We start from the raw sequence: 21,626 nt of genomic DNA, 5'->3' as shown, positions 1-21,626 counted from the left end.
GCACCCGGGGGAAGGGAGAGAAAAAAAAAAAAGCAAAAAAAAAAAAAAAAAAAAAAAGAAGCTGCTCGTTTCGCTTCGGTCGTTTCCGTGGGGAACTGCGGTACGGGCAGGTCCTGGGTGTGGCGGTGCCAACAGGGAACTCCGATCTGCGTTTCTCCCGCTCCGGGGTAACCTTCCCAGCCCCCGACCCGCGGGTGGCCGGTCCCGGATGCCCCCTGCCGGGCTCCCGGGGGTCGCTGGGCGCCCCCCCCGCCGCGGCGCAGCGCTGGAGCGCAGGGTGCCCGTGCGCTTCGCCCCCATTCGTTCCGCGCCTGGAGGCGGATCCCCTTCCCTGCACACAAGTCCTTATATGCACCGGTTGCACCAGCCCGTGCTACTCCAGCCTCACAAATAACTAGTGGGGGGAGGGCGGCCGTCGCTCTTCCCCCCCCCCCCGCACCCCACCGCCCTCCCCGGGATGTGCAAAGCGCGGAGCATCGCACCCTGCCGAGAGCCCCCCGCCCCCGCCCCCGGTGCGAGGAGGGCCATTGTGCTGCAGCGCACGACTCGGACGCGCACGAATAAAGGCCCTTGGGCCCCGCGACAGGCCCGGCGGGGTCGGGGACCGCTCTCCAGACCCCGCGGGGGGCGCCCGGGCCGAGAGGGCGCGCCCCGCCCCGCGCGCTGGTGCAGAGGGCCCGGGTCAGGAAGCGCGGCCTCTCCCGGGCGGAGGCCCCGCCCCGCCCCGCCCCGCCCCCGCCCCCCGCCTCACTCCTCCCAGGAAGCGCTGATGGACAGCTCGGGGCGCTCGTCCGCCCCCACCCCCCGGCGGAGTGGAGGAGTTGATGTGTCTCATTATAACCGCCGATGCAGCCGCCATCCACGCACAGGCAGGGAAGCATGTCCCATTTAAATACACCCACGCAGCCCCTGCGCCCTTAGCCGAGCGGGGCGCGCAGCCCACACGCACCGCGGCTCGGCGCTGGGAGAGCCGCGCAGCTCGGGCTCCGGGTCCGCGGCCGCCCGCGGGCGCAGCAGCGGGATCGGGCGTCGCGGGGCCGGGCCGGGCCGGGCCGGGCCGGGGCGGGCGCGGGGGCTGGGCCGGGGCCTCTGGCGCGGCAGCCGCATGAGGACGCGAGGCCGGTAGACCAGGTGGAGTCTGCAAGGGGGGAGCCTCGGGGGGGCGCAGGGCCGCTGCTCCCGCGAAGAAGTCGACATGGCGAGCGACTCCCCGGCTCGCAGCCTGGATGAGATCGATCTCTCGGCGCTGAGGGTGAGCAGAACCGGCTTCTCGGGGGGTCTCGGGGGGTCTCGCCGGGGGCTAGGGGCGGCGCGCGGGCGGGGGCAAGGCGGATGCGCGGCGGCGGTGGGGGGGGGGACCCCGGCTTCCCGTCCCCGCCCCGGGCGAGCCTCGGCTCCGTGACCCCCGCGGCGGCGGCCGGGCTCCCCGGGATGCGGGGCATTCACCTTACCCCGGCGCCCGAGCCTTGAACGTGGAATGCTCGTGTGCGCGCGCGTGTGTGTGCGCTGTGCACACGCGCCCCGGACGGCCAGCTCGTGCAAGGCGCGACGCCCCACCGTCCCCCCTCCCCCCCCCCTTTTTTTTTCTTTTTTTGCAAAACGTGGAGAAACGCACCGGCCGCTCACTTTGCGCAGCTCGCTGCGGGGTGACCGGGGCAGCCCGACGGCCCCGACCCCGCGACGCCGGTGCCCGTCGGTGGCCGCCGCCCCCAGGCTCCCCCCGCGCCCTCCCGCGCCCGCCTCGCGCACCCCTGTTTACGGTGTAACTTAGCCCTGCTTGCTTTTTTTTTCTTTTTTTTTTGACTTTGTGGCCCTGACATTTCAGTTTTATGGGCCAACTTAAGGCAGGTGAAGGGATGTGCTCTCCGCGCTCCCCCGCTCAGACCGGAACTCCCGTGAGTGTGCGCGTGTGCGCGTGTGCCCGCGGCCAGCCCTTTGTAGGGAGAGTAGGGGGAGCATCCAGCCCCTCCGGCCCCGCGGCTGGCTTTGCCTTTCCCTTCACGTGAATCGCCCCAGACGCCCTTTTTTTTTTTTTTTTTTTTCATTGTATGGACTGAGACATCACTTGCCATAGGATCCATTTTGCTGTTGTTCTGAGCTCCGGATCCCGGGAACCCCAGTGTAGCCTCGACGACGCCCCACCCCCACCCCCGGATCCCAACACGCTCTTTCGGGGGAAGGGGGCCGAGCCTTCTTGCCATTTTAATGAGATGCTGCCTCCCGAAGAGGGGGACAGGGAGGGTCTGATGCTGCAGCCAGTGGGGGGGGGGGGTCTGAGATGGAGCGCACCCCAGTTAAGGATGGCTTCTTCCTCCCCCTGAACGAAGACTAGGAATTAAAGGGGGGAAAGCGACTGCATGTGTATCCTGGCAGCGCGGAGGGTCGGGGCCCGCCTCGCCGGTGCTGTCCACGCAGCCGCGCAGGAGGGGTGCAGCCGCGAAGTTCACACGCCCTCCTGAGGCTTACATGGTTACACTGATGCTAAATCTCGGGGTTACAGACCTGAATCTTCACCCCTCCTCCTGCCACTGCCCCTTCCCTCACGGGTATCTTGAAGAGCTGCCTTGAACCGTCCAAGTGCTACTTTTTCTTGCGGCTCATTAAAGCCTCCCTCCCTTGCACAGCCTCCTCTTGTGGAACTTCCCCTCCTCTTCTGCTTCATCCTTCCCAGAGGTGAGGTTTCTGCGAGGCAGTCCAGGGGTTGAGAAGGAACATAGATGCCATTTGAAATGGCCTCTTTTTTTTTTTTTTTTTTTGGATAGTTGGGCAGCGAAAGCTCATTCATGTGATATTACAGTAAGCTGTCTATTCGCCTGGTGCAGAAATGCCACATTCAGAAGCCGCAGCTCCCTGGGCAGCTGGGGGTGGGGGCTGGTAACAGGGTGGGTGCTTTGGCTAAGTCTGTGGTTTCCTGCCTTACAGGCTGTGTGTGTTCATTTGCCCTACTTTCTGTGCTGGGAGTTGCTGCCAGCGGGTTAATCAGGTGGATGGATGGCCCAGACTACAGGGTAGGGGAAAGTGGCGAAGCCCCGCAGGGGGTGGGGTGGGGGGTAGGGGAAGGAGCCTGAACAATGGGCAAGGCTTGTGGTTTTCTCCTGAGCAGAATGTCCTCATCCTCCTCTAATAGAAAGCAATCCGAGGCGATTTTTAAGTTGGCCTCGGTCGGAGGTGTCCCCCGTTGGCTTTTTCACGGGGAAGGTTTCCTGAGATCCGGAGCCCAGAGCCTGCAGGCTGGTGAGCAACCACGAGGGCTCACCGGGCCTGCCTGAGTGTGAATCACACACGGGAGGTCTGTGCTCCAGAGATCTGTATTTTGAAAAGAGATCTTGCAGGATTCACTGAAATTGCTCTTTGTCGCCTGGGCTTAGTGCTTTGCCTCTGTATTTCTGCCTGCAGGAGGTGTGTGAAGAGGGAGGGCGAAGGCCAGCTCTAGAGATAGGAACTGCTGGCTGGCTGGAAGACCTAAATGCAGATGTGGAGACGATTGCATCCCCGGTGCCGGAGAGTATGACCAGTCTTGTAGGGGGTGAGGTGTGCAGGCGGGCCATTGAGTCCAAGGGCCCTGTTGGTGATCTCCACAAATCCGAGAGCAGATAATGTCTCTCTGTCTTTCCAAATTAGGAGAGGTGGGTTTATCCAGATGAGAGGTCTCATTAGTTCCTAACCCCTCAGGAAAGCCCGCCTGCTGAGAGCCTCGTGGGGAATGCCTGACCCCTGAAATGCAGCCAAGGTCAGTGGCATCTTGGAGAATTTGCTGCAGCCTTAACCAGTCCCTTGCTGTCTCGGTGGCTCTTTAATGTACACAATCAATGCTCTTTTTGTAAACCCTGAGCTCAATGCATTAAAAGCAGATCCTGTCTGGAGAGGCCTTTATCCTTCTCACTTTGGGGGCTTATTGTTCTCAGCCAGTGATCCCAGACTGGACCCAGTCTAAATTTTCCCCAAATAGCAACAATGCATAATTTAAACCAGAGCAACCAGTGACAGCACTGATCACTTAAATTATGCAAGATTTGGATGGTTTTAAAAAGTAAGATAAAACCGGATCTTCTTGGGTTAGAAGAGAGATGATCTGAATCCATTTTTTTTTATTAGTCCTGATTTTTAAGGCTCTGGAGATAAACCAAGTGTGGGGGGAAGGGGATGATTTTATAGATTTAGAGCTGAAAGAGAATTGGACAACACTTAGCCACTCCTTCCATTTAATACCAAGCTGAAGCCCAGAGAGGTGTAGTCCTCGTCCAAGGTCACACAGCCCCGTCTCCCCTGGAATGGGGGTGAGGGAAGCGGAAAGGGTGGTTTGGGGAGGAATCTGGGTGTCCCGACTTCTCATTCAGGGCTCTTTTCTCTAAGTCGCATTGTCTGTGGCTGGATCAGAAATCAATAATACATTTTCTGCCTAAGCACAGAAAAAAAAAAAATGGCAGCGAGGAATTATTTCACCAGAGTCATGGAATTTTATTTTTTGAGAATAGAGAAACTGCTCCATGCAGGTAAGCTCGTAATACATAAAGCCCTGGAGCATTCACGGAATTCATGTTGCTCAACCCGCCTCAGTTCTTCCTCTGTCGGCAAATGACTGAATCATCTAGGACAGATGGTTGTCCTGCATAGTACCCTGTCTCCGGGACCCATCTCCATCTCAGTTTGTCCCATCGGGTCAGTCTGGATCTGCACATTATTCGGATGTCTCTGCATGTGAGGTTTATGGAGTTCTATGTAGGTTTTGCATAATCTGTGTGGATCCTCATATATCGTGTTACGGTTATAAACTATCCATGTGGGTGTATGAAATGTGTGTTTACATACATGGGCTACAGAAAACAATCTACTCATTCAAACTAAAGGCTTGAGTCATTCTCCCTTCAAGACATCACAGTATTAAAAGAAATGAAACTTGCCACCGGTACGCTTTATTACATATGAGGTGAGATCAGCCCAGAAAGCTTTTTGGAGATTAGCATACATCTGAGTCTGAGCACCTTGGCTGTCCTTAGTTTGGCCCATAGAGGAAGGCGTCCAAGGCCAAGATTGGCCGCTGCTGACTTCATACTCGAAGTTTCTGCCAGGACTCGCACTCACTTTTCTATTTGAGCAGAATCAGATGACCTCTGCTTGTCTTTCCCCCTGCCCCTCACTGCCTCCTAGGCCCAGCTATTTCTTTGTCTCCCAGGACCTAGATTTAAGAACTGACCTCATCCGGAAGACTTGCACACATCTTTCCTGCTGCACTTTTCATCCTTGTGTTATAAATGGTGTGGGGATTATTTTCTGCCTACTTCATAAACTACGGGCTCCGTGAGGCCGGAGGTGAGGTCTTGCTCAGCTTTGAGGCTGTAATTGCAGTTAGTTGCATAAACGGATAAATGCACAAATTGGTGAGTAAGTGAGTGGAGTGGGCTGAGCACTGGGTTCTGTGCCCATGTCTTAGTAGTTCTGTGATTCTGGGTAAGTCATGGAACTATAATTCATTGAAAAATGGGAATGATCTCAACTGCTTGCCTTCCTCATAGGCTGGCTTCAACAGCCAGATACAGTGTTTATGGCAATACTGTGAAAACCGTAAAGCTCTACACAGATACACAATTCCATGATTACCCAGAATTTTATGGGAATCTTGATTCTACCATTTGACCCCAGTGATTTCACCTAATTGAAAATGACCCTGAGAAAAGGATAACAGAAGGCCTTGCATCTTTTTAATAGTGCCTTTTCCTTTTTATGTGGCAACATGACCTCATATGTTTCTCTGCTGGCCTGGGTTGACCTTTGCCCCGGTATCAGCATTCATTGCTTTTTTTTTTTTTTTTTTAAGAATTTATTTTTCAGTAATCCCTACCCCCAACATGGGGCTCAAACTCACAACCTGGAGATCAAGAGTTGCCTGCTCTAATGACTGAGCCAGTCAGGCGCCCCTGGAGTATTTCTAAACCAGTATCAGGTATCAGCATTATTCATTAGAACTTTCTTCTTTTTTTCTTCTCTCTCTCATTTTTTTTTTTTTAATTTTCCCCTTTTTAATGGATGAAACATTTTTAAAATAAAACCACATTTATCATGCCTGTGTCTTTTCAAAGTTTGTGTATTCTTGAGGGGAGTGGGCCCCTGAAATTATATGAGTCCAGTATTTAAAACCTTCTGGTCAGAGGTCTCGGTGGCGGGAGGGGGTGGGGGTTAAAGAAATCTTGAGGCCTTATTAATTCCTTACCCCCAAAGCACTTAATTACATTTGCTCTTAAACGAGGGTTTAGTAAAGTTGCAAGGATTGATAAGATGACCTTATCTTAACATGATAACAGCAGGGCAGTTTTTAAAATTAGATACATTGGTTGTTTTTTCAGAGATATTAAGCAGGTGCTTTCTTTGCTATAGCGCTGCCTCAGAACGAAATAGTGTGTAGTGGTAGTTATCAGAACATCAGAGAAAAATGCATAATCATTTTCCAGTGTGCATTGTTAACTGGAGTAATCTTAGCACAAGAGCGAATGTAAGTCATGGTTTGCTGTTTGCATAATTGTCGACTTAGGAGGTCATGAAATATTTTGTTGAAGAAAGAATCCCCATCATTTTTCCCTCACGAGGATATCACACTGCCCGCCCCTTACCTGCAAGGCCCTTTGAAATCTTGGAATTTTGAGTCTTCTCTCTGCACGGCTGGGTTCCTGCCCTGGTCTTAGTCTGCGGACCCTTCTTGTTCCTGCTGCTCCTTCCTTCACGGCTCTGGTTCTAAAGTCCACCCGGCTCTGAGCTGCTGTGACCGGATCATGGCTGTCATGTCCCGCGGAGCGCCACCGGTCCCTGAGAATGTGTTTCTGAGAGAATTTGGGGTCACTTGTGTCTGAAAAATGCTTTAATGTCAAACTGGTTCTTCCATATCTGTGGGGGAAGTAGCTGTCTGAGAACAGGGCCTGAACCAGCAGTGTGCTGAGAATTCTAAGAAAATCTGGGTGATATTTTTTGAATGAAATGTTATTCTGCTCATATAAATATAAGGTTCCTAGAGGAGAGAGAGGGAGGACTTAAATAGAAAATGTTGGATGAATTCCGCTTGTAATTTCTTTCATTCTGGTTGGAAGCTTATTTCCCTCTAGAGGAAGATGATTCGCTGTCTGCTTTTTACATGCCCAGGCTGTTCTCCAGTTGTCTCTAGGGGTGCCTTGAAATTCTCCAAACACATTTTATTTCACCCCAGTCTCGAATGTCCTTCCTTACTCTATTGCATGAGGCTTTCTGCCCCATTCCTCCCCACAACCACTGCAGGAACTGGCCCCTGGGCGGCACCCGGGCCGAGACCTGCCTCCCATGCCTCTCCCACCAGCCTTCTCCTGCCGGGTCTCCCTGTGCTCGTCCCTGCAGCCACACTGCTCTTCAAAGAGCACATTTCCAGCCTCGGGGTTTCTTATTCCCAGCCTTCCCTGACTCCTCACCGGCTACAGACCAAAGATTCCACTCTTCGGCGTAGTAGCAAGGCCAGCTGTAATTCGGCTGGGCCTCCCACCACATGCTGCAGTTCTGACGACCGATCCCATACTCCTGCCACAGAGCACGACTTCCTTCTCCCTGTGGATGCTCCCTCGGGGGTCACCTGCCTCATACTTCTTTTCTGTACCTACTAGCCTAATGCTAAACCTTCAAAGGCCACTTTTTTCCCACAAAATGGCCCCTGATTTCTCTTAGGGAGTAGTTATCCATCCCATTTGTACACCCTTTCAGAACTGACCTCACACGCAGAATTTTCTACAAGGATTATACCCACCACTAGACAGTAAACTTCCTGAAGCCAGTGCATGTATTTGATTTTGTTAAGACTTGCCACCAGGATGACCTTTGAGGCTTCAGGACTCCTTTTGATATATGGCCTAGTAGATTTTTTTTTTTTTTTATTATTCATAGCTAATGAAGTAGCCTCCCCTCCACAAAGATTTATTTATTTGAGAGAGAAAGAGAGTGTACGTGCACAGGGGTATGGGGAAGGGTAGAGGGAGAGGGAGAGAGAGCTTCAAACAGACTCTGTGTTGAATGTGGAGTCAAGGTGGTGCTTGATCCCATAATTCCCATAATCCTTAGATCACGACCTAAGCGAAAACCAAGACTTGGATACCCAACAGACTACACCACTCAGGTGCCCCACTAACTAGATAGCTTTAAAAGTTAAGATCGTATTGTATATATTATCTGTGACCTGTTTTTTAAAAAATGTGTTTTCAGTTGTGTGGTGCATTTGTTTGTTTGTTTGTTTGTTTATTTATTTAAACTCTGCACCAATGTGGGGCTCAAACTCATGTCTTCAAGTTCAAAAGTCCCATACTCTTCTGACTGAGTCAATCAGGTGCCCTGCAACCTGTTTTTTTTTTTTTTTTAAAGTATTTATTTACCCATGAGAGACACACACACACACACAGAGGTAGAGACACAGGCAGAGGGAGAAGCAACCTGTTTTTTAAACTTAATAATTAATAATCACCCTTTTTACATGCTGTTAATGTTTTTCTGTAACATAATTTAAAGTATTCTTTGTCATGGGGAATTTTAAACATATGTAAAAGTGGTAGGGATATTAGAATGCTATACATAGCTAGTGGGAATGGAAAGTGGTATAGCCACTTTAAAAAGTATATTTTATTTATTTATTTATTTATTTATTTATTTATTTATTTATTTATTTATTTATTTATTCATGAGAGACAGAGAGAGAGGCAGAGACCCAGGCAGAGGGAGAAGCAGACTCCAAGCAGGGAGCACGATGCAGGACTTGATCCCCCAGGACCGGGATCAGGCCTTGAGCCAAAGGCAGACGCTCAACCACTGAGCTACCCAGGCTTCCTTGTACAGCCACTTTGTAAAACAGGTTGGCGGTTCCTCAGAATTAAACAATAGAGTTACCATGTGACCCAGCAATTCCGCTCCTAGGTATATACCCAAGAGAATTGAAAACATATATCCAAACAAAAACTTACACACAAATGTTCATAGCATTGTCATTCATCCTAGCCAAAGGGTGGAAACAGATCAAATGTCCACCACCTGATAAGTGAATAAATGAAATGTAGTATATTTGTACTGTGGAATATTATTCGTCAATAAAAGAAAGTGCTGATACACACTGTGATATGGATGAACATTATGCTAGATTAAAGAAGTTACTCACAGAAGGCCACATGGTACAAGATTCCATTTATGTGAAATGCCCCAAATAGGCAAATCTATAGAGAAGAAAAGTGGATTAGTGGTTTCTAGAACTTGAGGGGCAGTGGAAAATGCTAATGTCTTAAAATTAGACAATGGTGATGGTTACTCAGTTCTAAAAATCACTTGCTCACTTCAAAAAGATGAATTTTATGGAGTGTGAATTTAATCTAAATAAAACTGATATGTAAAATAGAATAGTAGAATGAGCCCCCAACTTAACAATGATCCATTCATGCCCAGTCATGTTTTACCTCCATCCTCCATCCTCTTCCTCCCCCATATTATTCTCAAGCATCATATCATTTCATTCGTAAACATTCCAGTATGCATCTCTAAAAGATAAGCACTCTTAAAAATACATAACTGCAATACTATTATCATGCTTAGAAATTAGTATGTAATTTAAAATTTCTTCAAGTATTCAGTGAGTGTTCAAATTTCTAATCATATGTTTTTAATGGCTGCCTAGCATTTTATTGCAGGGATGAATCATAATATATTTAACCAAGTCCTATTGATGAAGCTTTTGGTTATTTCCAGCTTTTCAAGTCTTGTACACAGTGCGTCCGTAAATGTATGTAAATCTTTGTATACATCTTTGTGTCCTTGGAATAATTTCTTAGAAGTGCAGTTTTTGATGAAAGTGTGTAAATGACCTGTAAGGCTCTTGATGTTGTCAGATTATCTCCAGATTTCCTGTGACGTGGCCGTATATCATATCTAGGTGAACCCACGAGGCTTAGAAAAGTCAATTAATTTACAAAAAGTCATAGAGCTACGAAATGGCTGAACTTACAGCTGACCTGTGCCAAAGCCACTGCCAGTAGTGACTCACATGGCGATTACTTGCCCTGTGGACCTTGTCAAGACGTCAGAATTATCTGATGCATTATCTCCTTAAAGTTCACAGATTTCCCAGAAGCCTTTCTTTTGAGCACAAACTCTCTTTGATGAGCTTCTAGTGTTTGAGTGTTATTTCCTTGTGATTTTGTTTCTTAAAAAAACAAGGTCCCCTTAGAATATGTTAATTGTTCTTCTTCTTGCCTTAAAAATATAGAGACATAAAATGTGCACCATTTTGGGCTTGGCAGTGGTTTCCTTGTACGATGGGTGTAGGCATGTTTACATTTAGTCTGTCATTCTCTTTGGAAAATCACACGACAGGTGTGTTGGGAAGACATGGGGAACCAGGCTCAAAGGTGCCTGTTTTTTAAGAATTTGCGATTACTGCAGAAGCTAGCAAGATGAGCCAGAAGATAAGTGATAGCAGGGGCCATTCTCAAACCTTTATCTGTCACGTGACTATTAGAGTCAAAAATTTTGAGTTGTACCTTTTTTTCAGAAGGTTATAGATATTTTAAGATTACAGTAGAGAAAATGGAAGAAGCAGCTGGCAGCCTTGTGTTTTGCACCACAGTTGGTTTCCCACCAGGTTTATAAGTAAGAAACTATTAAAATGGACACAACTTTGGGGTTGTCAGTTTTGTGGAGGCCAGCTGCCTTGATTTACTAGATTGTATTACCCTAACCTTCCATTTAAAATGCCTATAAATCATTTATGCCTAGGGTAGAAACCCAGAGCTTCACAGGGACGTAGTTTCATGATTTCTACTTCTAGTACTTCTAGGTTATTTATTATTTTTTTTTTTTAGCTGCTTGTAATCAAATTATACCAATGTGGTGGGTGGAATAGGTTGTAAGCAGTAACTACAAACTGCATTTAAATGATAATAATAATAACAATATTTAGCATTTATAGGGAATTTTACTGTCTTCAAAGTTGCAGACATTATCTAATTAAATACCCTCTCTGATTATAATCTGGGTAAAAATGCACTTACATTCAGAACAGGGTCCTGAGAGATGTATATGTTTGAAAATTAATGCTAGCCAGTCTTTATAAACCTATGCAATGATCAGAGTTAGAGCTTGGGATCCTGTTGGATTGTTTTTGTGTATCCTTTTGTTAAATGCGGTGACAGGCTTAGATGAAATGAGTACCTCTGCTTGCTTTCTGATCATGGAGGACTGAATATTGAATCATTGCTCTGGTCCTTATAGACACTGAAATATAAACAACATCAATAAGCTTTAAAATGGGCTTCCTTACTGCATTTCATGCCCTGGCCTCAGACAAAAGTCCCATTAGTAAGTGAAATGACTTGGGGCTGTGCAAGAAAGAACAGCTATGCATTGCAGTTTAGTAATTTCCATCTGAGAAAAATAGATTAAACCGCACAGTAGGATACATCATAAAGAAATGCACTGGAGAAATGAAACATGTTTAGTTCGACCGTACTAATGACTTCTTGCTGTTTTGGACATGTGTCTGGGTATCGTCCCCTTGCACGTATGTCCTGTGTTGGCAAGAGTTTGGAGCGAGGACTTGGTGTGGCTGTCTCTGTAGGTATTAGAGGAGTCTGCAGTTGGTAGATTTTTAGTAAATGTTATCCTGTGTGTTGCGATTTTTCTAAGAGCTGGTTGACAGGTTAACTGCCTTGACAGTGGTTCTTTCTCAAAGTGAGATCCCGGGATCAGTAGCTTCACACTCATCTCCTAGGTTCTGGTTCTCTGACCTACTGAATCAGAAACTGGGGATGGGGCCCGGTAACCTGTGCATTAAGAAACCCTCCAGGTGGGACATCTGGGTGGCTCAGCAGTTGAGCATCTGCCTTTGGCCCAGAGCGTGATCCTGGGGTCCCTGGATCGAGTCCCACATCGGGCTCCCTGCATGGAGCCCGCTTCTCCCTCCGTCTGTGTCTCTGCCTCTCTCTCTCTGTGTCTCTCATGAATAAATAAATAAAATCTTAAAAAAAAAAAAAAAGAAGCCCTCCAGGTAATTTTGATGTACTTCAGAGTTTTGGAATCACTGGCTTAAGTTTTTAAAATAACAGCCTTTCCCCCTCCTCTTGTTCTTTCATGCTGGTTCATTCATTCATTCATCCAACAAATTAATTGATCATCTACCGCATGCCTAGCGTTGTGCTAGATGTTGGAGCATTTGGTGAAGAAGAAGACACATGTGAACACTGTCCTCCTGGATCTTGGTGCCTAATGAATGGGGAGAAGCATATGTTAGAGAAATAATTGTAAGAATGATTTACTAAATACAGGTTGTTTTAGGAAAACACAGCATATCCACAGAAATTTGGCTATGCCTGAAAATGTTGCAGAGTAGAAAATAGTGATTTATTTATATAAGGTAACTGCAACTTTTTCATAAGGCGTTTGGCTTCAAATTGTGGAAGGCGCATACTTTCAGGAATACGGAATTTAAAATTTCATAGTAACACATGCATTTGAATTGTTTGTAAGATGGGGGATACTTGAAGTGCAATAGTCTACAACTTTTTTTTAATTTTTTTAATTTTTATTTTTATTTAGTCTACATCTTTCAACTGATAATCCTGGATTGTTTTCCTGTTGCTTTTTTTTTTTTAAATTAGCAAGTTTATTCAGGGGGCAGAAAGCCCCATCCCCATGACCAGGAAGATGCATCTTTTTGGTGCTAATTTCCTGTTTTTCCCTATGGACGTATAGGGATTCAGTTTGAAGTCCCAGGAGATGCTAGTATTTGCCTAGACGCTGAAAAAGGAATCCGTATTCACAGCTCTTTCAGCTCTTACTTTTGTCTGAAGCCTGAAATCTTTGAGTTGTTTATTTTGTGAAACTTGAAAAATGAAATGGACTCTTGGAATCTAGGCGGCAGGTTAAAGGATCAGACTTTCCTTGTAGCAACAATTCATAAACATCTCTTACCTAGCTACAAACACGTCCCCTGTTGTTATTCTAATCTGTAGTTCTTAGAGAAACCCACTGCTTATATTGGGTGATTTTTCTATTTGGGGTTGTTAAGGCAACTTGGTATACAACTTGATAATGAATATGCATCAAATTTTTATTTCATACTTGCTGCTGGGCAGATGCTTTTAAAAAATTGAATACAAAGACCCCCCTCCCGCCTCCCACTTACAAGGCCTATTTTAAAGGGAAAAGAGATGTGAGATAATCATCATTGGACAGGATGCACAAAATACCTGGTTAATAATGACTCGTTTTTTTGTCATATTGCAATTGAGGGGACAGGTCCAGCTTTCTCAGAAGAGGTCTTCATGCCATTAAAGTATCCTCGACCTGAGCTGAGCAGTTTAATCAGGAGTGTTAACTGCTCTCTAGATGGGGTTACCCTCCTGTGATTCTCTCTCTACGTCATTCAAAAAGCTCTTTCTGGGACCGGGTTTGGGACACTTTTGTTTCCTGTAGTGTGTGTGGTAGGTATCTTAGGCCCAGGAAAGTATGACTTTGACATGGCTTCTTTGCAGCCATCTGCGTGGGGGAATGGGTCCTCTGAGTTGGGGAGTTGCTGTGGTTTTCCAGTTGAACTCGTTTAGGGGCCAGAAACTGAATTCAGGTGGTTCTGCTAGACACGTCCTACTCAACTATAGTTGATAAAGTCAAAGCCAAGTGGTTGCTCTTCCTAAAAGGCCACCCTTCCGTTTTCTTTCTTTTCTTTCTTTCTTTTTTTTTTTTTCAACTGGTAGCTCTAGAGAAAACTCAGGTTTTCTTTTCATACGAATAAACAAGAGCACGACAGTGCTCCCCTGGCGCCCAATACCCAGATGCCACTCTGGGAAAGAACGTTGCACACCTAACACACCTTGGTCAGGACAATACGCATGTGCTCTCTGTGAGTGTTTTAAAGATGTAACTCGCAGTGGCATTGTAGTCATGATTTCTTGAATATAAACAGCTTTTATTTTTGGAGCAGCACAGATGTAAAAGTGTGAAATACAGAAGTTTACACATTGTGGCGGGGGGTGGGGTGGGGGAGAGAAGAAGAGAAGGAACGCTGTGTCTTTAAAATCATGGTAACCCAATCTCAGTTACTCCTTTGTTTTCCTTGAGTGACTGGAAATTAGCAGGGGAAATCTCTTGGAACCTGACCAGCTGGGTTCCTGCATCTCCACTTAACTGGTGGCACCAGAAAGAGTGCTCGCCGGTAATTGGCACGGGGCCTCCCTCGTAGGCCTTCATCCCTCCCTAGGAGCAAAAAGGGTCCCTCCCAAAGAAGAAGCCTCTCAGTGAGGAGAGGGGATTGTACATGTTCATACATATTCAGTGAACCATGTATGACACTTGGTGTAAGATGTTAGAGACGTGTTGGTCCCAGCCCCAGATGGAGGGTTTGTTTTCCAGATTGGAAAATGTAAATGGCGGGTGTTGGAGAGCTTGGTGTTCCCCTGGTCTCCGAACCAAAGCTCTTGCTGGTTTTCTGGGCGCCCACCCCTTCCTTTAATTTGGGAGTCTGCTTGTAAGTGGTATCTGGGGTTTACAAAGCAGCAGGGTCATTACTGTGACTATTCTCTGTCCCCTTGGGGCCAGATCCGTTTCTTTTTCTTTTCTGGAAGCAGGGTCTCTGCTTGGTAGCTCATCACCTGCTGCAATGCAAGTTGCATCAGATTTAAAGAAATAGGTCCCTGACCTTCTTTCTGGCTTCCTGCTTTCTGTAAGTTGCTGCTTGTTTGCAGGATTCACAATTAGGATTTTGTCTCTACGGGACTCTTGTTTTAGTGTGCGAGGCGCATTCTCGTTTGTCATGCTTGGTTCCTTGATCAGTCCCCTTCGACAGATAGTGTGGTCAAATTTTCTGTGGCCGTTTGTTTGATTCTGCACTTCCATCCGAGCGATTTCAAGCATGGTTCAAGTGAACACCTCTGATCGTTTCTTTTCTAACTCTCGAGGAAAGTTGGAATGTGAATAAATGGCAAGGCCACGTGAACTCCACAGTTGCAAGAACGGCTAGTTAAAGCCATATTCAAACTATGCTTCGTGCCACCGTCAGTGTAAATCTGGGTTTAAGATATCCCTGAGAATGTGGATACACTAGCACTCTCATCCTTTGCTGGTAGGATTATAAAACGGTTAAGCCGCGTTAGAAAGCAGTTTGCCTGTTTCTGAAAAAGTCAAATATAAGTTTACTATGTGACTCAGCGATTTCACTTCTGAATCTCACCCCAAGAGACGTGCAGGCATATGTCCAGGCAAAAACTTGTAACCTGAATGTTCATAATCATAGCCCCAAGTGGAGACGACTCAAGTGTCTGTCAGCCGAGGAAGAGGTCAACAGAATGTGGAGGGGCACAATGGCTTACTTTCCGGCAGCACCAAAGAATGACTGATACCTGCTACAGTGGGGACCTTATGCTAAGTGAAAGAAGCCAGGCACAAAAGATCACATATTGGTGTGATGCTATTTATATGAAATGTCCAAAAAGGCAAATCTGTAGAGACAGAAATTGGGTTAGTGGTTGGCTGGGGCCGGTGATGAAAACAGAGAGGGACTGCACGTAGGCACGTGGGGTCTTTTGGAGGTGATGGGATATGTCCTACAATTGGATGGTGGTGACACAAGAGATTTGATGGCATTTAAATTACACCCTCAAAAAAAAAAAATTACACCCTCAATACAACTGTTAAGGTAGGATGGGCCTAAGACATTGCTTCACAGTTTTATCAACTCCATACACCATGAAGGCAGGTCCCCCAGTCAGGCCGCTCCGGTATTTCTAAGGAGACCATCTCTTCAAGACCTTGAGGGATGGGAACTCTGGTCCTGTCTACTGCCTTGTACTTGCCTTCATGTCACCTCTTATTCTGAAGGATGTCTCATACTTTACGAGAGCTATTTAATGAATGTAATGCTAATAATTTCCTTCAAAATAAGGTAGGCAGTATGGGGATCCCTGGGTGGCATAGTGGTTTAGCGCCTGCCTTTGGCCCAGGGCGCAATCCTGGAGACCTGGGATCAAATCCCATGTTGGGCTTCCGGTGCATGGAGCCTGCTTGTCCCTCTGCCTGTGTCTCTGCCTCTCTCTCTCTGTGTGACTATCATAAATAAATAAAAAAAAATTAAAAAAAAAAATAAGGTAGGCAGTAGCTCTCTCCCCTCCCAGAGAAAGGACTAGAATAGCTACTCCAGTCTGAAACCTTTCCTTACTGAGCCACTTGCAGTTCTCTCAGTGTTTCTGGCTGTTACTCACCACCACCCCGTCTGCTGTTCCAAGTGCTGTTCCCCCTGCCTAGATGTCTTCTCCAGTACCTCTTGTTAGCAGGTAATTTATTTGTCTCCTCCCCCACCATTTCCCCAGAGGAGACTGTAGTTTCCAACAGGGCAGGACCCGTGTTTTGTTGATCTGCTCATCTATTTATTAATGAAATGAATGACTTCTCATGATTTGCAGCATAAGGCCAAACTCCTTAACTTAGCAATGCCTTTGATGGCCGTTAGGCCATTCCTTGCTCTTCTGCCTTGTCAGCAATCACCACCCTACTCCCTCTCTATGCACACTAATCCAGAGTCTTTCAAAGTGTAACGAGTTGTGGAGTGAGTTTAATGGGTTGCAATTAGCTTTAAAGAAATTAATTAGAGTAGAAAACTATTACGGTGCCTATATTTTTGCATATACTGTATATCGGGTTACAGTCTCTAACGTATTTCTCACAGAGTAAGGACACTACAGAGTTGAAGTTCACTGCTCTGACTTAGGTCATGGGCCTGCACACGATTCACCTGGAGGGGATTTAGTTTGCAAATTCTAGTTCAGTTATCCGGCCACAGATCTGCGACTCTGACCCACAGATAATTAGGATGTATGTGTTCTGCATTTTAAGAAGCAATAGCAGCCTGCCGCTGCCGACGCCCACTAGCCGGCTGAGGCCTCCTGCTTGTCTCTGAGACACCTTCTGGGAGTGGGGAGCTCTGCTGGGGCCTTGGGGGCTCACCCTGGCGATCCCAAGCTGCAGTCCCATAGCAAGGTGCAGAAGCGCGTGCCCAGGCCCCACCTTGGCTCCACCAACTCCGTTATGAGCACCTATTCATCTTTCAGATTTCCACCCAGAGGAATCAGACGCGTCTTCTGCTACTTTTCATCAATTCGACATTTGGTGTCTGCCTAGAGATTCGGGGAAGACGAGATGCTGAGAGTAGCTAGGATCACTTGATAAAAGGAATCTTCCCCCTTGGTGGGAGCAGAAGAGCTGAGCTTTGGGATTATGAAAAGGGTCATTCCTCACGGAGGAACATGTTGCTGGATTTTGCAAGAGCCGCTATGGCCACGAGAGCACCCTTTGGGAAATGGGGGGGGGGGGGGGCTTGGGAACGTCCCAGAAGTAGCAGAATTGGGTGTGGGCTCAGAGCCAGTTATCACTGAGGACACCCCCCCCCCCCTCAGGCTCACATGGGCTTGGATATTATAAAAACAGAGACAGACAAATGATAGACCTGTCGAATTACGCGCTGGAAAAGCGTAAGGAGCAGTTTTGTCCTGTGTGCCCCAGGGAGAGTGGGGAGGCAGGGAGAGTATGATCCTTCCCTCGGAGCAGCTGGGGGACAAGGGTAAATGTTCCTGAAACCAGTGGAGACTGAATGCATGTTTAGCTCCTGGGGTCTGTTTGTGCCAGGTGCTGAGCGAGGGCCTGGGAGGCGGGTGGCATAGGCGGCTGGCTCATGCCGGCCTGGGTTAGGGCAGAGATTTGGTCCTCAGCTTTACAGTTCCCAGGACGTGATGCGGTCAGGATGCCGAGTCTCAGGCCACACCAACACCAGATGCACCTGACGCTGCGCTGGAATAGAATTTATTTAATCATAACAATGCCAATATTAATAGCTAATGGCCTCGGCGGCCGCTTGCCACGTGTGGAGCACTGGGCTACTTACTTACTGTGTAGTCAAATTTTGTGATATGTACAATTTTTTTTTTTCTCTTAAAGATTTTATTTATTTGAGAGGGAGACAAAGAATGAGTGGAGGGAGGAGCAGGGGCACAGGGAGAGGGAGAAGCCGACTCCCTACTGAGCAGCAGCCCGATGCAGAACTCGATCCCCAGGCCCCTGGGACCACAACCTGGGCCGAAGGCAGAGGCTTACCCGACTGGGCCTCCCAAGCGCCCCTGTGATACGTACTGTTATTCTAACTGTACCGATGTGCAAACTGAGGCTTAGCTTAAGTGACTTGTTGGGAACGTTGGGGCCTGGTTTTCGACCCAGGCTGGTCCGATTTTGAGAAGTATGAAACGTGAGCCTCGTGCTGCTGCTGCTTCTTATTTTCTCAGTATGTAGCGGTGATACCTTCAAGGGGTGGAACTGCTGTGTCTGCTCTCCAGGGCAGAGTGTCCCTGATTTTGGAGGGACTTGGGAATCCACAGATCTGATCAGAAATTGGCTTTCTGTGGCCGGCACAAGGCTGGGGTGGGCCCTGAACCTTTAGGTCCTTATCCTGCCCAGGTTAGAATGCTCATCCCACCCTGAGGGGCTGTTGGACAGGTCTTTTTTTTTTTTTTTTTTTTTTTAATTTATTTATGATAGTCACAGAGAGAGAGAGAGAGAGAGAGAGAGAGAGAGTCAGAGACATAGGCAGAGGGAGAAGCAGGCTCCATGCACCGGGAGCCCGACGTGGGATTCGATCCCAGGTCTCCAGGATTGCGCCCTGGGCCAAAGGCAGGGGCTAAACCGCTGTGCCACCCAGGGATCCCATGGACAGGTCTTGTTGAATTCACCCACTCTTCCTTTGTGACCCTGATCAATCTACAAAAACCCCTGTTTGTGGGATGGATACCCTTCTATCTTGTTAACATTAATCTCTACTTTGTTCTTCCCATTTCTTTTGTTCATACTTAGCATCGCCTGCAGGTCGGTCTTGTTTTAGAATTATTTACCCATAGAGTCATTAGCGTCTTAAAATTATAAACTCCTTAAGGACAGGAATAGTGTCTGGTTTCCATCTGTGTTTCATAGAATGTCTAACGCGTAATTCAGAGTGGGGTACATTCCTGGGGTCGTTTGGGTCCTGCAGCCCCACTGGGCACTGAATGGGTGGGACCCTGGCTATAAATTTGGTGTGTTTTCAGGCCTTAAGTGGAGGGATCGTGACATCGGGAAACCAAACCTTAAGAGAGTGTAGTGACTCCTGAGAAATTCAAAAACCACATCCCAGGCAACTGTGGGACTTCATGTTGGTATCCCTAGAAATCTTCCAGGGTCCTATAAGATTTAACGGCAAGAAGCAGAAAAGGGCACTGAGATGGGGGAAATGGCCTTTAATTGTCGCTTTTCTATCCCCCCTCCGATGTTAAAGTGGCTCATTAACAGAGCAGACCGTAAACCTCTTTATAAACCCAGCCTCAGTAAATTGAGACCGGAGTGGATTTTTATTGTCAGCACGTCCCTGCGAACATACAGCAGTGTATTCCCACCCTTGTTCCGGGGGCTCTAAAAGGCGCTGCCTGTGGGGCAGCTTGGCCGGGGCCTAGCAGGAAGGCAGGGTAAAGGACGTCACGGTACATCACGGTGAGGATGGCCAACTCTCAAGGAGCTCCCCATCAATCCCCTGGATTTCCTCAGCACCTGTCATTTATGGCACATTGTAGCCACTCCTATCTGTCCAGTGAAGTCATCTGGAACCTTCTAAGTTTACCCTTGTGAGGTGTATGTAAAGAAAGATCCTCTCTCCCTTATCCAGAGGCATCAGATGAAGTTCAAGGGTCGCTTCTTCCTGTGGCAGCAGATGAGATCCGGATTCCAGTTACCTAAGGGAAGTTGGGGATGATGGGGGTGACCTTGGCCGCAGACCCCCTCTCGCCTCCCTGACTGCTGTGAGAGAGCTGGCCCAGGCTCAATGGTGCCGGGCTGGCCTGGGACAGAAGGAGGGACTCAGCTGTTCTTCAGCTACGAAGGTGCCTGCGTATCTCGTCCAGCTGTCAATCCCAGCGCATCTCAGAAACAGTTGCAAGCATTAGCCCAGGACTCAGTTCTTGGGGCACAAGGAAAAGGCTGTTTTCTGCTACCTGGGCAGACACTTGTCTCTTTCTTTGCTTTATTTTTAGCTTCTAAATATTGATTAGCTTTATGGAGTGCTCACTGGCTCTTGTGGTTCCTCTCTTAGAGCTGGAGGCGGGGCAGGCCCATGGCAGTTAACTGGCATTCTGGAAAATGAGCAAGGTGGGGAGGGAGCTTTTTTCATCAGATCTGAAAATGTGGAGTGTCACTTTGTCCAGTGAAAATGTGGAGTGTCACTTTGTCCAGTGACAAAGGTGGTCATCCTGTTTCTATGTTCTCTACTGGGTATATAACCTGTTACGCTTGGATACTTTTTTCTCTTAAAAATGCAGACTGTTGCACTTTACGGTAATTAGCTGATAGGACTGCAGCGGACTCTAGCTTCATGGGATAGACTCTTTGAAATCAAGTGAATTAAATGGACTCTTTCTTTTTCAGGTAATACTGAATAGAAATCCCTGCTATAAACATAGAATTAATAGATTCCAAGCTTTTTTAGGCTTTGGGGCAGTAATAAAAGGAGAGGGGAACGGGCACTGATATAGTCGCACTTGATTTTGTTCTTTTTGAGGTATGTTGAGATTCTCACTCAATGAGCTGGCCAAGGAGGTGATCCTCGGGGGGAAATGCCTATCTTCTGGGTGAAGACAGGGAAAGGATGGTGAGGTGGACACACTGCCTGTTCCGATGCAGATTTGTGCTGAAATGTTCAAATCTTTGACCTGCTCTCAGCTCTTCTAAGACCGGGGAGTGTAAATGCATGATGATGGCCTCTGGCGCCTGGTTAGGATTCTCCAGATGACACCTTGGCAGTGAAGTCAGCCAGAGCATTTTTGGCAGTTCCACGGGGAGTAACCTCTATGGGAGGTGATCGTGACATAATTTACACTCGTGAGCTTGCTGCGGCTTGATCTCATTTGTTCTCAGAGTTACAGGAAGCAAAATGGCTTAGAGGTTGCATCAGGGGTCGGATTCTGGATTTTAGTCCGGGCACTACAGCTTAAAGACTTGGCGACTTGGGGCAAGTGATGTCAATTCTTTTAGTTTTTCTTTTTTTTTTTTCTCACACCTGTAAAATGGAGATAATAGTAAGACTAGTGGGGATATTGCAGGAATTAAAAAAGGACATCTTTAATGTAAAATATTAAGGAGAGTGCTTGCTGTATTGCAAATGCATGACTTAATTTTTTTTTTGACTTAATTTTTAACATGAACACCAGCATCGCTTTTTTAAATAACTGGTGAGCCCACTGTGGATCTGGAGTAGTGCAAGCGATCGGGCGTATGTAGGCTTACAAGGTATAGGTTGTGCCTTCAGGGAGCTCCAAGAGTAGTGGTAGAGGCAAACATAAAAATAGATATGTTTGGTAGATTCCTGGGTGGATGGCTAGCTGTATAGGGGAGAGGGAGGTGAAGTGGACCAAATGGGGATCGGGATGTTTCAGGGGGCCCATACACCTTAAAGCGATTTTCATTGGCTCTGTGGTGGGAGTGCCATTGGTGCCAAATACTGATGTGGATCAAGTGTGAGTTGGTTCTTGGAAGTAGCCTTTGCATCACTTCTGCACTGCCGTCCTTACCGCAGAACAAGCTGAATTACTCCT

General features: G+C 47.4%; 1 protein-coding gene across 7 annotated transcripts in view; it reads left to right on the top strand.

The window, feature by feature from the left end:
* Positions 1–1,068: 1,068 nt before the first annotated feature.
* Positions 1,069–21,626, top strand: part of TNIK (TRAF2 and NCK interacting kinase) — a 377,380-nt gene continuing 356,822 nt past the window's right edge. For 5 of the 7 annotated variants that reach the window (XM_077880331.1, XM_077880329.1, XM_077880327.1 and 2 more), the window contains exon 1: positions 1,069–1,252. In XM_077880331.1, coding sequence (XP_077736457.1) covers positions 1,196–1,252 — 57 coding nt within the window. In that variant the 5' untranslated portion in view covers positions 1,069–1,195. The remainder of the gene's footprint in view (positions 1,253–21,626) is intronic. The other 2 variants (XM_077880332.1, XM_077880330.1) reach the window with 1 other exon arrangement.

Source organism: Canis aureus, chromosome 31 (genome assembly GCF_053574225.1).
Source record: "Canis aureus isolate CA01 chromosome 31, VMU_Caureus_v.1.0, whole genome shotgun sequence".
Lineage (NCBI taxonomy): Eukaryota > Metazoa > Chordata > Mammalia > Carnivora > Canidae > Canis > Canis aureus.
The sequence above is the reverse complement of the archived record's forward strand: the minus strand, read 5'-3'. Positions and strand labels throughout refer to the sequence as shown.